Source organism: Bos grunniens, chromosome 11 (assembly GCF_055505025.1).
Source record: "Bos grunniens cultivar Pamir isolate PY7600 chromosome 11, Bosgru_T2T1.0, whole genome shotgun sequence".
In the NCBI taxonomy this organism is placed as follows: Eukaryota; Metazoa; Chordata; class Mammalia; order Artiodactyla; family Bovidae; genus Bos; species Bos grunniens.
In genome coordinates, this window is record NC_141175.1 from 13120225 (window position 1) to 13137564 (window position 17340).

At 42.8% G+C, this 17340-nt stretch overlaps 1 protein-coding gene across 27 annotated transcripts in view; it reads left to right on the plus strand.

Annotated features, from left to right (window-relative positions):
• The window catches only part of DENND1A (DENN domain containing 1A), a 533371-nt gene that overhangs the window by 376050 nt on the left and 139981 nt on the right, over positions 1–17340 (plus strand). For all 27 annotated transcript variants that reach the window (XM_086325286.1, XM_086325292.1, XM_086325282.1 and 24 more), the window contains one exon: positions 6346–6471. In XM_086325286.1, the coding sequence (XP_086181412.1) occupies positions 6346–6471 (126 nt within the window). The remainder of the gene's footprint in view (positions 1–6345; positions 6472–17340) is intronic.

The following is a 17340-nucleotide window of genomic DNA, read 5'->3' on the forward strand; positions in this document are numbered from 1 at the left end:
GGAAAAGAAGGAGAAGAAAGGGATCTAACATCTGAATCTAGCCTGGGAGACTGGTTGGAGGATGCTGTGCTACCCAAGATGGGAGAAGAGGAGGAATGGGAGAGCTAAGAAGCTTACCAGTTCAATTCTGTACTCTCTTCCCTTTGTTTTCTGTCTCCCTCCTGATACCTCATTACCCCCACTGGCTTTTCTGTCCCCCCCCAGATTATGCCAGATGATCCCTGATGTTAATGATTTGACCAGCATCTGCAGGAGCACTCAGAGCAAGTTGGGTTTTAGACAACTGTGGGTTATTTAAGCTTCAGATTTTCCTTCCTCGCTTTTATTTAAAGGACAGAATGTTATCACCAGTTATCAGATGCGCATATACTTGAAGTTTCAAATTTTGAAGTGCTGACAAAAGCTTCTCCTTGTTTCAGGGTGAGGAGAGGTCTTCAGAAGTCTTGGCCTAAGTGGTCACAGGGGCACCGGGAACCCAGGACTGCTTGGCTGGTTTCAGAGCAGCTGGGGCTAGCGGGAAGGCACACACTCCTATTTGCTCAGTTACAATCAGCAACGACTTCTTTGTGCAAAATGGTAATGAGGCCATTAGGAGAGGCTCACCTGAAGTGCAGCCCTGTGAGTCCAAGGTAATTAAACACCTCCCGAATGAAAGGGAAAGGCCAGGGAAGGTTAAGTGAGGAATAATCTGCAGCACAGGTGGCCCAAGGGCTTTGAGGAGCCAAAAGAGTGACACCAGCTTGCACTATTTCAAAGGATGGAAATGTCACCCTCGTCCCTTAGAAAGGCAGAATTTTTATTATTTGGAGGGTGGGAAGTGAGCAATATTTTTAACATGTTAATAAAACATGTTTTTTTCTTATATTGCTATTTCAAGTTGGAGGCCCATGGCAGTCCACCGGGCACCAGGTGGCCAGTGCTGCTTCTTGTGGGCTCTCACCACATGAATGGGCTCTGGGACTCATGAGTCCCAGAATAGGGGTGGGATGGGTGGGGGCGAGTCACGATAAACAGAATATTTACAACCAGGTGTGGAGATAGGCTCCAAGCTGCTTCCAGAGGAAAACTGATTTCCTTGGCCCACCTCTGCATGGAGATGCAGTGGCTACCCCATCAACACATGTTCCCATCCCTTTTGGCTTAGCCAAGAAGGAGATCACCCTGCCTACACACACTGGATTTTCGAAGCATGTGGTTTGCCCCTGTAGCAGCGGCACAGGGTTTCTTCCCCCAAGTACAGTAACACAGATTGTTTTTATCTTAAAAGATCTAGCAGTGTATTTTTGCCATTTGGTTTCTGGCCTCAAAATCTCTGCTGTCTGCACATAAAAGCTTATACATGAATGTTCACAGCAGCATTAATAATAGCCAAAAAATAGAAATGACCCAGATGCCCTTCAGTTGATGGAGATGCATAAAATGTGCTCTTTCCATATGATGAAATATTATTCACCTGTGAAAAAGAATGAAGTACTAATAAGTGCCACAGTGTGGATGAAATATGTTTATAATGAGCACTAGGCTAAGTATGGAAAGAACACATTTTATGTTTCTCCATCAGCTGATCGGCATCTGCGTCATTTCTGTATATGCTTTTATGTGGAGACAGCAGAGATTTTGAGAAACAAACGTGGACAATGGACAATGGACTGGTTCAAAATTGGGAAAGGAGTACATCAAGGTTGTATGTTGTCACCCTGCTTATTTAACTTACATGCGGAGTACATCATGCAAAATGCTGGGCTGGATGAATCACAAGCTGGAATCAAGATTGCCAGGAAAAATATCAACAACCTCAGATATGCAGATAATACCACTTTAATGGCAGAAAATGAAGAGAAACCAAAGAGCCTGTTGATGAAGGTGAAAGAAGAGAATGAGAAAGCTGGATTAAAACTCAGCATTCACAAAACTAAGATCATAGCATCTGGTCCTATCACTTCATGGCAAATAGCTGGGGAAAATGTGGAAATAGTGACAGACTTTATATATTATGGCTCCAAAATCACTGCAGATGGTGATTGCAGCCACGAAATTAAAAGACACTTGCTCCTTGGAAGGAAAGCTATGACAAACATAGACAGTGTATTACAAAGCAGAGACATCACTCTGCTGACAAAGGTCCATATAGTCAAAGCTATGTTTTTTCCAGTAGTCATGTATGGATGTGAGAGTTGGACCATAAAGAAGGCTGAGTGCCAAATAACTGACGCTTTCGAACTGTAGTGTTGGAGAAGACTCTTGAGAGTCCCCTGGACTGCAAGGAGATCAAACCAGTCAATCCTAAAGGAAATTAAACCTGAAAATTCATTGGACGGTCTGATGCTAAAGCTCCAATACTGTGGCCACCTGTTGCAAAGAGCTGACTCATTGGCAAAACCCTGATGGTAGAAACGATTGAGGGCAAGAGGAGAGGAGGGCAATGAGATGAGATGATTGGATGCCATCACTGACTCAATGGACATGAGTTTGAGCAAATGAGTATGAGAGATAGTGAAGGACAGGGAAGCCTGATATGCTGCAGTTCATGGGGTAGCAAAGAGTCAGACACGACTTAGTGACTGACCAACAGCAACAACACTGCTAAGTGAAAGAAGCCAGTCACAAGAAGGACCGTATAGTATATGGTTCCATTTATATGGAATGTCCAAAAGAGGCAGATTCATGGAGACGAGATGTGGATCAGGGGTTATCTAGGACTGGGGTAAGGGAGAAGGGGACAAGAGGAGTGGGGAGTAAGAAGTGCCTACCAATAAGCTGGATTCTCTTTTTTGGGGTGATGAAAGTATTCTAGAATTTAGTAATGATAGTTGTACAACATTGTCACTGTACTTAAACTTCTGAATTATACATTTTCAATGAATGAATTTTATAATATGTAAAATATATCTTAATAAGCTATTACAAACCCCTTGTCAGATGCCTGGGGCTTCTGACAAGAAATAATGTCCATGGAATGTTTCAAAAGTGAGTATAATCCATCCCAGATTCTTAATATTTTTATGTTCACAGGCACCTTTAGGAACCTGAATATAGCTGTACAGCCTACACCCAGAAAAAAAATCATTACTCATTCATGTTAAAAAAAATTTTGTTGATAATTCATGGACCACCTGCATCTAATTTCCTATTTGACCTTAAAATTTTACCCTAGATCTTATCCATCAATAATGTCAGGCCGTTAGGTAGTCCTATATCTAAGTCCCATACAGATTCCTAAATTGCGCTCTTGATATATCACCTGTACACTTAAAAACAGTTGTTAGCTTTACATTTATCTCAAAGTCAGGGGAAAATTCCTTAATGTATTCAATTCTTAACCCCAGCCCTTCCATTTTTCTCATTTTAAGCTATCTTCTCCACCTTCTCTCAAGTGAAGCCACAGTTCTCCCTAGTCTCTGAACTCTTCTGCACTATAGTGTCTTTACAGATGCTGATCCCCAAGTTTGGTACACTGTTTCTTCCATTCTTTGTGAATTAACTGCTTCAGCTCATCCTTCAGATCTCAGTATAAGCCTGTTTCTCTCCACAAAGGCTTCCTTGACCTCCTTGGTGAGCTCTAGCACAGGCTCATCATGGTAGTAATATCACATGTATTGGTATTTTCCTCACAAGAGTATAAGTTTAAGTTTTTGCTGTCTGGTTTTGCTCACCATTGTATCACCATTGTTTCAAGGCTACCAAGTTGCCTGATTCCAGGGGCAATTTTCACATGGAACACAGTGTGAGTGGTGTGCCCAGAAGCTGTGCAGTATGGCATCCTGAGATGAATGGCTTATTGGAAACAGCCTGGGAGGGTTGATCTTGTCTCTGACTTTGAGGGTAACAACTGTCAGCTCACACAATCTTTCCTACATTGAGGATTCAGGAAAAATCTCTTTCAGTTCTCATCTTCAGTAAATTTTGTGTTTATTTGTACAACTGTTTTGACCCAAAGAATTCCACAGCTTCTCATGTTTTCCTTTTTGCTTTGACGGCTAGGAGGCTCAACTCAAATTTGAAGTCTACTTCTACCTATTATGTAAGACCTGATGTTCAGTTCAGTTCGGTCACTCAGTTGTGTCCAACGCTTTGGAACCCCATGGACTGCAGCACGCCAGACCTCCCTGTCTATCACCAACTCCCAGAGTTTGCTCAAACTCATGTCCATCAAGTCAGGGATGCCATCCAACCATCTCATCCTCTGTCGTCCCCTTCTCCTCCTGCCTTCAATCTTTCCTAGCATCAGGGTCTTTTTACATGAGTCAGTTCTTCACATCAGGTGGCAAAGTATTAGAGTTTCAGCTTCATCATCAGTCCTTCCAATGAATATTGAGGACTGATTTCCTTTAGGCTTGACTGGTTGGATCTCCTTGCAGTCCAAGGGACTCTCAAGAGTCTTCTCCAACATCACAATTCAAAAGCATCAATTCTTTGGCGCTCAGCTTTCTTTATGGTCCAACTCTCACATCCATACATAATTACTGGAAAAACCATAGCTTTGACTAGATGGACCTTTGTTGGTAAAGTAATGTCTCTCCTTTTTAATATGTTGTCTAGGATGGTCATAATTTTTCTTCCAAGGAGCAAGCATCTTTTAATTTTGTGGCTGTAGTCATCATCTGCAGTGATTTTGGAGCCATAAAAAATAAAGTCTGTCACTGTTTCCATTGTTTCCCTATCTATTTGCCATGAATTTATGGGCCAATGCTATGATCTTAGTTTTTTGAATGTTGAGTTTTAATCCAGTTTTTTCACTCTCCTCTTTCACTTTCATCAAGAGGCTCTTTAGTTCCTCTTTGCTTTCTGCCATAAAGGTGATGTCATCTGCATATCTTTCACTTTCATCAAGAGGCTCTTTAGTTCCTCTTTGCTTTCTGCCATAAAGGTGATGTCATCTGCATATCTGGGTTATTGATATTTCTCCTGGAAATCTTAATTCCAACTTGTGATCATCCAGCCTGGCATTTTGCATGATGTACTCTGCATATAAGTTAAATAAGCAGGATGACAATGTACAGCCTTGACGTACTCCTTTCACAATTTGGAACCAGCCCATTGTTCCATGTCCAGTTCGGTTGCTTCTTGATCTGCATACAGATTTCTCAGGAGCAGGTAATGTGGTCTGGTATTTCCATCTGTTTAAGAATTTTCCACAGTTTGAAAACATAAGACCTGATGGCTTATGTTTATATACTAAATCTATACCTGACTTATTCTTTTTCCATTGCCATGACTTTGTCTTTTTTATGTTAATCTGTTGCATGCATATCTATAAGATGTATGTGTGTTTCTGTACATCTATATAATGACTGTTCCTTTAGAGTATGAGTTTTATAATAATATATATTATATATACTTTATGGGGGCTTCCCTGGTGGCTCGGTTGGTAAAGAATCCACCTGCGATGTGGGAGACGTGGATTTGACCCCTAGGTTGAGAAGATCCCCTAGAGGAGGGAATGGCAACTCACTCCAGTATTCTTGCCTGCAGAACTCCCATGGGCAAAGGAGGCCGGTGGGCTGTAGTCCATAGGGTTGCAAAGAGTCAGACACAACTGAGCAACTAAGCACACATCTTTATGGAGTGGATTGTCGTACCCTCCTCAAAGGAATCTTCCCAGCCCAGGGATCGAACCCAGGTGTACCACATTGCAGACAGATTCTTTACCGACTGAGCCACCAGGAAGCCCAAGAATACTTCTTGAATACTACTGGAATGTGTAGCCTGTCCTTCTCCAGGGGATCTTCCCGACCCAGGAATAGAACTGGGGTCTCCTGCATTGCAGGGAAATATAATTTATAATACATTTGATAAATATTTGGGGTATGAGGTATATAATAATATATACTGTATTATGTGTTATAAATAAGCCATTTATTTCTAATATTTGTAAGTAATCTAAAGAGGAAATAGAATTGGAACTAAAAAAATTTGTATAGTTTGGCCTCAGATTATAAGATTTCAATTCATAATTCCAACTTGACCACTTCTTTGGTTTGTTACTAGGCATGTAATCTAATCTCTCTGAGACTGTTAATACCCTTGTAAGATAGGAACAGAATCCCTTTTCTATAGGATTGTTGAAAGAATTAAGTACAGAAATTTATGTGAAAGCAATTACCTGACACATTAAAACTGCTTAGAAAGTGATTTTGTTTTTGTTTTTCTTAGATATGCACTAATAAGAGCAACATTTATTTACATTTCAAAAACCTGCCCTAATCCTGAATGTGTGTATGCTCTCCCAGTAGCCGAGGTGTCAGATCCACCCCCTCCCCAGGGTTTTCTAAAGCTCTGTGCGCATGAGGGATAGCCATCGTCCTCCCACCCTGCCCTCAGCCTGTATCTCTTTTCTGTCATCAGATCTCTTCCTTGAAGAGCCGGCTGAAGAAGGTGTCCACGACAACTGGCGATGGTGTGGCCAGAGCCTTCCTCAAGGCCCAGGCCGCTTTCTTCGGCAGCTACCGAAACGCTCTGAAAATCGAGCCGGTGAGTAGCTTCTTGGCATGTCACAAGTCCATGTTTGGTCAGGGCCACAAGAAACTTGCTAGTCATCTTGCTGTTGAATTCACCAAAGGAGGTTGTGTGTGTGTGTTTGGTGGAGACGGAAAAGAGTGCTCCCCTCATGCTACCTCTTAGCACAAGGAAGCTGCGCTGCCCCGAGTGGAGGACTGTCTGCTCCTGTGGATGTTAGGACCCCTCCCTTCCCTGGACAGCAGCACCCTCTGCGGGTCACAGTGCTTAGCAGTGTACACATCTGCTCTAACTGAGAAGTCCTGGTAAGCCTGTGGGGTAGCAGTGATCATCTTCACTTGACAAATGGGGAAAGTGAGGCTCACAGAAACAATGACTTGCTAACCAGTGGAAGAGCCAGGTAGGTTGTCCCAAAGCCCATGCTTCCCTCTGTGCCTCACTGCCCTTTTCTTGCAAAGGAACCTCTTCTCCACACTTGAGAGAGCAGAGTATCCAGAGGCTCACTTCTTAGAGGTTCCCAGAGTGGTCTTGGTATACTGACTACTAAGTGTGCTGAGGACTGGGGAATGATGTCATCTGCCTCCAGAGCCCATCAGCGTTTCAGAGCCTCTCTCTGTTGCCTCATCCGTGAGGTGATTAGTTATTGTGAGGATGGAAGACACCAGGTCAACCCTAAAACCAAAGAAACTATCAGCTCTCCCAACTTCAGTGAGAAGCTTTCATCAGATGCTTGATTATTCATAGCCTCTCGGCCAAGGAGAATGGAGAAATTGGCCCAGGGGCCTGCCTCACTGCATAGGAAAGGATGCTGGAGGGGACCTTGCTGATAGCCCTTTCCTCTCAGGACATGGGACTCCATCCTGAGCAGGAGGAGATGGCAACCACACCCAACCTAGTCAGAGTGGTTCTGAGGGACCTAGACAGACATTTTGTTAGATTAAATGACAAAAGATGAGTAGGTATCAGACAGTGCATTTCATGTGCAAACTCTGACGGTGAACCTTGACCATGATCCTCATAAGCCACAGTTATACCTGGATAAGGACTTTTTCACTGTTATGAATCCATCATGTGTGTAAGTGAAGCACAGAGTGATAGCAAGCACCCTTTAGCCAGGGTGCACACTCTGTGAAGTGGTTGGGGCAGTGGGTGCCCACGGAACAGCAGCCTCGAGCCACCTTGTTCTCGTCTTCCATCCAGCACTAGGGCCCGACTTGCTCGGCTGTGTCACTGGACAGAAGGAATGCACTGCCTTTGCTTCTTAAGAGATACTTCCCTTAGGTCCTGAAAAGCCCTTCAGCTTAAAGCAAGTTTCTCATGTCCTGCTGTCTCCAAGACAGGTGGCTTGGATTCTTTGTCCTGACCTTGGGCCCAGCCAAACCAGTCAGGTTCAGTGCTGTTTTGAAAGCTGATAGAATTCAAGGAAAGTTCTGTTTTCTTCCCATCTTTAAAGTAAGAATGGGACAACTGGCCTGTCCTTATCTTAGGCTCCTGGGACTGATATTGACATGAAGTATTTACAGTCTTACAAAGATGTCATTGTTGTCATGAGTACGTCTTGAGTCCAGAGACTGTTGATTCTGGTACATATTGCTGGGTATATAATCTGGGCACAAATTGCTCCTCCAGAGGAGTTTATGGTTGTATTTGTACTTACGTCTCTCAGATGGTAAAGCATCTCCTGCAATGCAGGAGACCTGGGTTCAATCCCTGGGTTGGGAAACTCCCCTGGAGAAGGAAATGGCAACCCACTCCAGTATTCTTGCCTGGAGAATTCCAAGTACAGAGGAGCCTGGCAGGCTATAGTCCATGGGGTCACAAAGATTCAGACACGACTGAGCGAGTAAAACATCCTGCTATACATCCTTGAAGGCCTCAGGTTTAAAGATGGAAGTCCAAGAGTTTACAGCCTGGCTCTGTACTTCTAGGCTGTACAACCTTGAGTAGGGCACTTAATCTCCCTAAACTGCAGTTTCTTTACTGTGAAATGAGAAAAAGAAGACTTAGTCTACATTTTCAGATGGTTATAAGGAACAAGTGAGCCATAATACAGTTCAGAGGAAAGGTAAAACTTGGAAAAAGAAGGATAGCAGCAACTCTTCCTGTGGTGGGCATGGAATTATCTGAGTGAGTGAAGACTTGGAGACAGGACCCCTCATAGCCTCTTTGTCTGGGGTCATGGGTTTGGGTAGAGAGAGAGGGCTGGCTGCAGGAGAGGCTAGAGCCAAATTTGACAGAGCCTTAGATCCTAGACTGGGGGTGTGAGCAGAGACATGATGTGACTGAAGTCATGTTTGACTAGTAATGCAGGACAGGACTGAAAAGGAGACCAGAAGCAGAGACCAGGGGACTGCTGGAGAACTCAGAAGATAGCCCTTCAGTGGCTACACCAGGAAAAGGTACTATGAAGAAGAAATGACCAGATGAGTCTAGAAATAGATGAGATATGAGAGATGAGGGGCAAGAAATATCAAAATGTCTCCTAAGATATGGATCTGGGAGAGGATGATGATGGCCATAGTAGAAACAGGGACAGCTTGATGTGAAAGTGTCCTGAGTAACAGATTATAATGGTCAAAATGTGGAATAGACTAAGTGTCCATAATGATAAATAACTGGTTAAGTAAATTAAAGTATATCCATGTGATAGAATATTATGAAGTCATTAAAAATAGCATTGATTATAAACATGGTACCTTTCATTGAATTTTACGTGTCATTCCATCGTAAGGTGTACCACTGTTTCAGGTATCGTTAAGAAAGGGTGCTGCCAATTATAATTGAAGGATGCCATCAACTGTAAGACATCCAGATTTCAGAGATGTTAACATGTGAAGAAATTTGCATCTTATAAATCAATGAAATAAGGCAGACTTGTCATGCTATTGGTCTGATTTATGTGCACCAGAATAGCTCTTTTTTGTAAGGCCAAGAGAGAAGCCAAAGGCCTGAAAGTTTCTGACCAAGCCTCATGATGTTATCTAGATGGTTTTTAAACCGTAGATTTAATTCTAGCCAATTCCCCTCATCTAAAAAAAAAAAAGGAATAACAACACTTCCAATACCAGATTGTTTGTGAGATTAATTAAAATAATGACTGCAAAATGCATGTGAGCTCAAGAAGGGGTCAGGGGTTTTAGAGTCAGGCCGTATGGGAGGCGTGGAGAACAGTGCCTGGACGAGCCCGCTTGGGCGGCAAGCAGCACAGTGCTGAGGAGGGGGTGTCCTTCATGGGGCCACTTGTCTTTTCTGTGTTTCTCTGATTATTTAAAAAAACAAAACAAAACTGCTCTTGGTTTTTTGTTGGTTTTTCTTTTTTAAGAAAGGTTTAAAGTAATGGGAATAGAAATGAGAAAATACCCATAATCCTTTCATCTGGAGCTGAGATAATATGTTAGCATGTTTCCACCAAGGTTCTAGGTTTTGGAGTTTGTATGTTTATTTTGGGCTTTTCTTTTTTTCTTTTCTTTTTTTTTTTGTTTTTCTGGGTTTTTTTTTGTTTCACTTTTTTTTTTTTTTTCTGTTTTGGGTTTTCCTCATCTTTAAAAAAAATGTATTGAGGAATAACTGATTTATAATGTGTTAGTTTCTGCTGTACAGCAGAGTGAATCAGTTATACATATATGTATATCCAGTCTCTTTAGATTCTTCTCTATATAGGTCTTTACAGAGTATTGAATTGAGTTCCCTGTACTATGCAGTAGGTCCTTATCAGTTGTCTATTCTGTATATAAGAGGGGGAGGGATAAGTTGGAAGATTGGGGTTGTTTTTGTTTTTACTTTGAGGTTTTGATTTTTCACTTTTAGAGAGTTGAGACATTCCTGGCAAAGCAATCTAGTTCCCTGTTATTTAGTTTCGCCTTTTAGAGTGTAGTAAGCACTTTTTCCATATCATATAAAAACTCTTTAAAAATTGGCTGCACATCTCTCATCAGGTGACTCCAGGGGGTCTCATCTCTGGCTGTAGATCAGAATTGCCTGTGGGGCTCTTAAAAAGGTAAATGTCTGGGCCCCACTCACAGAGATTTTTATCAGGTCCTTGCCATCTGAAACCAGTGCAGAGGCCCACCACATTATCCCATCGCTGGTTCATTTGCTTGCTGGTAACTTTCACCATCTTAAACCACACTGTGGTGAATATCTCTGTATAAATCTTCATCCCATGGTGTGAATTATTTCCCTAGGCGGCATCCTCAACTTGGTTTTATTGAGTTGAAGGTACCCGAGTGCATTTAAGGCCTTCAGTTCATAAATTGGAGGAGAAGGCTGGTGGCCAGAAGTGGTTGGTAGCCTGGAGGGGAGACTCTGGGGCAGGTCGAGTGGGAAACGGCCTAAGGCTGAGGACAGAGATGGCCTGCAGGAGCGTGTGAGGCACGGAGGATACAGTGTAGGAGCTTCCCACCTGGGCCAGCAGCTGTGGCCATGGGACTCAGGTCACTGCCAAGTCACAGGGCTTGGGTTTTTTAAAAGATGCAACATCACAGGCTTGGTGTGCTTTTCTGCTCGGCTCCAGTGGGGCCCCTCTGGAGGGGCCCAGCCCAGCCCAAGAGGCAGAGATGGGCAGCAGTTCCTCCACGGCCCAGAGCTTGCTTGAGATTTTCAACTCCTTGGCCTTTTTTCTTTCTCTCCTACTGAAAAAAAAAAATTCAAAATGCAGCTGGCTGGGGAGTCTCAAGCTTCATTTTCTTTCCCCTGCCTGGAAGGGAAGAGGAAGGCAGCCTCCTTGCTGAGGCCCAGCCAGGTGCCAGGCTGCCCCCTCCATCTGTGCCTTCTGCCATGTGCCCATCTCAGGGCCAGAGGGCCCCTGTGGGATCCCCAGTGAGGTCTCTCTTTAGGGCCAGGTGACTTATTCCTCCCGAGGATCAGAAAGTGAGACCCCAGGGTATCCAGCTATAGCCGAGTCTTCTACCTGCTCGACAGCTTCCAACAGGCTTCATCCCTGAGTTGCTTTGCATCTGTGGTCATAGTAATTCCCCACGACTACCCCTCGCTGCCCACATCACAGATGGGAGAGGGGCAGCAGTTGTCCGTTACTTCCTGGCAGTTATGAGCCTGGGGTCAGACTCAAATCGGCCTGACTCGAAAACCCAGGTTTCTTCCACCCGACCCTCTCTCTTGCCTTTGTTCTGATTTCCTCGTGTTCCACATTAACAACTCTTTCTCTGCATTTCCATCACGGGGCATAGGTCGTGGCATAGCAGAGGCATCAATGCTTGTGTTTTGGAACAGTGGTCAGAAGGATGGGTGAAAGAAATGAAAGAACAGAGAAGTGTGAAGTGTGTGGGGCTGGGGTTGGCCCTTGACCTCTGTTCAGTGCATGCACATTGCTTCTTCCCTGGCTTGAGGCTTTGGAGGTTGTTGCTGTTGCTCTGCCAGGCAGAGGGGAGAGTGTCGGTGAATCACAAGGGCATGTGAGCCATTTTTCCATCACTCAGAGAATATCAGGTGCAAAGCCCGAGGTATTTAACAATATTGGGCAAGCCGACTTGTTCTTCTCCACTTTAATGACAGAACCACAAGCAGCCAGGCAGCTCCATTTGGAAAAACCTCCTTTATCCGTGTCAAGCGGCAGCCCAGGCTTCAGCTCATTTATTTAGGCCTTTCTTGCTCTCTGACACGCCTCCTAGCAGTTGCCAGGCAACTCTGGGAGTAGCAGTGTGTGTTAGGGATTAACTAGTTAGGGCTGGGGTCCTTTTTGGCAAGAAGGGGATAAAAGACAAATGATTTTAATTGCTAGGCCAAGGATCCTTTCTCTGCTGGGTAGAAGATTGCAACTTTTGGAATATGTGTATAGCAGTGTGGGTCTTGAATTTGCCTCGAGTCCCCTTTCTCCCTCCTCAGGAAAACGAATGAATTTTAAAAAGAATCTTACTTTACCTCACTCCTTTGTTTAAAATTATATCATCTTGAAATCGGAATAAGACTACACCACCACCCTCTCTTTGGAAGACATTTCTTAGCACAGTGGCCTCAGTTTTAAAGAACTTTCAAAAATAGAATTGTGTGCTTTAATTGCATCCTTTTTTCTGGCCATAGTTTCTTAGTTCCTAGCTCATGGCTCTGTGGAGTCATCTTAAGGCAATGTGTATGAAGGTGCTTTTCCCATGTTTGATCCATTGCAGGTCCCTGGTAAATGTGATATCAAACAGCAAAACTGGTGGGGATTGGAACTTTAAGATGCATTCGGTTCCATGCCGGTAGCAGTGCAAAGGCCAGTATAGATGGAGCACAGTGAGAGTTGTTTATTCAACAGGCTCATGTGGCTCTCTCTGGGCCAGCGTGCTAGCTGGGCCTCCCCAGGACGAATGGAGCTCAGCCCCTACCCACAGGGCACGATGGCTGAAGTGGGGACGGTAAACCGACAGTCAACATCAGTGCCGCAAAGAAGCGGCACTGCCTGTGTAGGCAGGAGCCAGTTCCTCCAGTCCTGCCTGCTTAGTCCTTCCCAAGAGGCCCGGCTCCAGATTCAGCTATGGGAATGCTACCATCATCCACCTTTCAGCCTCTGATTTCGGACATAATTCTGCTGAGTCATATTTATCCACCTAAAACCCCTTGAAGACAGAGACATTAAGATAAAAGCAGATTGATAACCTGGCTTTCAAGCATGAACGGACGAGGTTATGTTGGAGCAGGTCAGAAAAATACCATATGTATCTGTCTCCTGGTTGGGTAACACCACTGATCTCATGGTTTAAAAAACAAAACAAAACCCAAACTCTACTTATGTGATTTAGTGTAACAGAAAATTAAAAAGAAAAAAAAGAAAGAAATTTACAAACTAGGAAAATTAAAATATCCCTGTAGTTCCACAAAACTAATACAACTACTCAACTACCTTTTGTACATTCTTATTGTTTTTCATTATGCAAAGTGTTTACATTGCTTTCAGATCTTAAGTTAAAATCTTATTGCTCCTCCATTTTACATTACATCCTAGGCTCTTTTACACGGCTGCAGAATATTCTATCAAGCACAGCTGCCTTAATTTCTGTGACCATCTCACATTGAACGTTTAGATTGTTTCCAGTTTTTTGAGATTATCATTAATATTCCACCAACCATCTTTGTAAATAAAGCTTTGGTATGCCTTATTTCAAAGTCTTCTGACTCGGAGAAATACAAGTCTGCAAGAGCCTGACTCTGGGTGCCAACTTGTCACAACGTGGTAAGGAAGCAGATTTCTGTTGACTCAGCCTAGGAGCAACTCAAAATGGAAAGAATTGAGAATGCTTCCTGGTGTGTGCTCCCTGCCCTCCACAGAGGCAAGCAGAGTGTACCCAGAACATACATAAATGATGTTACTAATTTGTCTGTGCCTCTGTTTTATGCTAACACACATACACACACACACACACACACACAGAAAACAAAAAAGCCTGTGGAACCTTAAAGCGAGATGAGATAAGGAAATAAGGGAACCAAGGGAAAGGAGAAATGAGATGAAGCATGGAAGGGACTGGTATGTGTGCCTCAAGGCTGACTCCGAGAGTCTCCATACAGCTTGGCAATGGTAGAGCAGGGAGTCAAACACATGTTTGTTTCCAGAGCCTTTGCTTTTTACTTTTTTTAAATTGTGGTAAAACATAAATAACATAAAAATTCCAATTTCAACCATTGTTTAGTTACAATTCAATGGCATTAATTACATTCACAGTGTTGTATAACCACTATCACTATGTATTTTCAGAATTTTTCATCACCCCAAACAGAAATGCTGAACTCATTAAGCAATAACTCTCAGTTCCCCCAGCCTACTAGCGCCTGGTGACTTCTACTTTCTGTCTCTAGGAATTTGCCTATTCCGGGTATTTCGTATAAATGAAATCATATATTGTTCTTCTGTGTCTGGCTTATTTCACTTAACATATCCACATTGTAGCATGTGTCAGAGCGTCATCCCTTTTTGGCTGAATAATATTCCACTGAATGTGTATATATACCCATGCATTTTATGTTCCCATTCATCTGTTAATGTTTGGTTATTGAGAATAATGCCACTATGAATATATCTGTACAAGTATTTGTTTGAGTGCTTGTTTTCAGTTCTTCAGGAAGTATACTTAGGAGTGGAATTGTTAGGTAATATAGTAATTTTATGTTTACCTTTTTTAGGAGCCACCAAACTGTTTTCCACATACAGGCCATGCTAATGTTACATTTGTCTGTGAAGTATGGATGGGTACCTATGAATGTTCTATAGGAAAAGTTGGTAAAAGATTTTCTTATTTTCCAGTTTGTTCCAGGTAAGTAGGTAGGGAATTATAGCCAAAGTCTATAGGCCTGAGCTAAATAGATGCATTGACACAGGAGTCTGTGGTGGCCTAGGGAGGGACTGGTAAGTGGTTACTGTTTTTATCGTTTTTGTGTTTATCCAAAGTCCAGATCATGTCCTGGGAATGCAGTAGGAAAAGGGGAGAGGCTTCCAACACCAGGGCTCCAGGACCAGCCCTGTAGCTCTGTGGCTCCAAGTGGCTCAGGAGGCTCCTGAGTATGATGGAAAGCTATGGTCGTTAGAGTCACCTAGGTTTTAATCCTGGCTGTGGCATCTGCCAGAAGATGACCTGAGTCTCAATTGTCTCATCTTTAAAATGGAGATAATCACAGAAAACTAGCCCGTGTGATCACACGGACCACAGCCTTATCTAACTCAGTGAAACTAAGCCATGCCGTGTGGGGCCACCCAAGACGGACGGGTCATGGTGGAGAGGTCTGACGGAATGTGGTCCACTGGAGAAGGGAATGGCAAACCACTTCAGTATTCTTGCCTTGAGAACCCCATGAACAGTATAAACAGTATGGAGATAATACCTACTCTGTAAGACTATTGAGAAAAATAGTGATAATGTAGCTTTTTGCTAATAGTGGATTTTAACTGAGAATGACCTTTTCTGGATAACAAGAAGGTAAAGAAGGAAGAGGAGGAAATGAGACTGTCCCGTTCTAGAACACTAATGGCCATACTTATTCAGTAGGTATCAGGCTATCTGAAACCAGGCAAAACCCAAGATTCTGGCCCATTTATTTCTGTCTTTTGAAGTAACCATGAAAGTTCAGTTTTTATCTCAAATAATGGCATAAAGGATTTGTAAGAAATCACATTTGTTTCCTTCATTTGTGTTTATTTAATATTTATTTATTCATGTTACTGCACTTCCAGACAAGTAGGAGTGGTAGTACCAAGGATTTAAAATTCCAAAATGCATTACTTTCTAATAGGCATAAGAGAAAATAGAACTAAGAATCTTTTTACCTATTTCATCAAAACAATGTTTGCCTGTTGGGGGGAGATGACCCTTGTTTGATATTGGCACCACATATCCACTGTCCACCTCCCAGAGACATGGTTGTTGCTCAGGAAGAGACTTTGGGAGTCCTGGCACCTTGAGTCACACCACAGTGAATACTCACTGAACTAAGAGTCGTTGTTCTAGAAGTAGACTGCTCAAGTGAAAAGTCAGTCCTTAAGTGAGAGAAGATGAGAACTGGCAGGAAATCCTCTTAAACACAATGATCAAGCTTTACTTGTATGATTTCAAAGAGCATCACTGAATATGATCAAAATGAAATCCCCATATGTTCTAAAATACTTGAAAAATAAAACACAGCTAGTGTATCTTAGACTATCCAGGAGGAATTCCAGGCTTTCACTTGATCTCATTTAATAATCCTGGCTCCTTTCTTACTTTGTTCCTGCTGGATGGGACCACGTTTGGTAATCCTTGGTGTCCTAAACATAGTCTAATATTTAGTAGGTGCTCATTAAATGTTTGTTGAATGAATGACTGAACAAATGAATGAATTATACCATTTTCCCCATAGTATGCATTAGAAAGACTGGTGGTAAATGTTTCAGTGTTGCACAATATAGATGCTTAGTTTAAAAAAAAAAATTATCCACAGCTTCATCTTAGAGCATGAGAGGAAGAACCTGACACAAACACCACACCATGAACGTGTGAATGTGAGACAAAGACTCTACGCAGCATCCGCGTGCTAGCCAACGCCAGGCCATTAGGATCTGGAGGGGCTCACCCTCTGTGAAAATCACCACACCCAGTAAATATTCAGTTCTAGCTAAGAAAATGCACCAGGCAGCATATTAATTCAGCAAGTAAGCTGAATCCATGGTGGCAGTGTTAAAATACTGTGTCTTTGCAGAAGCAGTGGCAAAGAGGCATGGTTACTGTCACCAATGTCTTAAGTCAGATCATCTCACTTTAGGGTCATTTACTTTTTCAGTGAGACTCTGAAAAAGAGACTGATCCATTTTCAAGCAGAGATAACATTTGACAATTTAGAGCCTGAAACAGTGCAGACTTCATGTACCTAGCCAGACTGTGAGCTTCTTGAAAAGAAGATTTTGTCTTACTCCTTCTTGTACCCCCAGCACACAGTGGAGGTTCAGTAATGTAAGGTGGAGTAATGGTGGGTTTGTTGAGGGGGGTGGCACATAATGATGCTTAGAGGATGAAATTGTAGATATCCTTGCCCCACCCCCACCCTCAATCCCTCAGACATGCATCCACGCTGATTTTCTGTGGGGAATGGGTATATTCTCAGAAATAGACAGTCACATTCAACCTTATGCTATCCTTTCACCAAGAGATGGAAGCTTCGGTAGTATGTCGTGGGCAGCCATGTATCCCTGGCACAGAGCCTAGTACATAGACAGTGCCTAATAATTCTCTGTGGACGGAAAGAAATGACAATAGTACCTAGTTACAGTGTCCTTAGCAGTTTGGGAGTTGACACACAGTTTTGTTAAATAAGTCATTAAGACTCAAAGTCTTAAGAAAAAGAAAATAATACAAAGGATTTATTTTATGCCACACTCTTTATATATATATATTCCCTTGTTTGATTTTTACAGTCCTCATATGG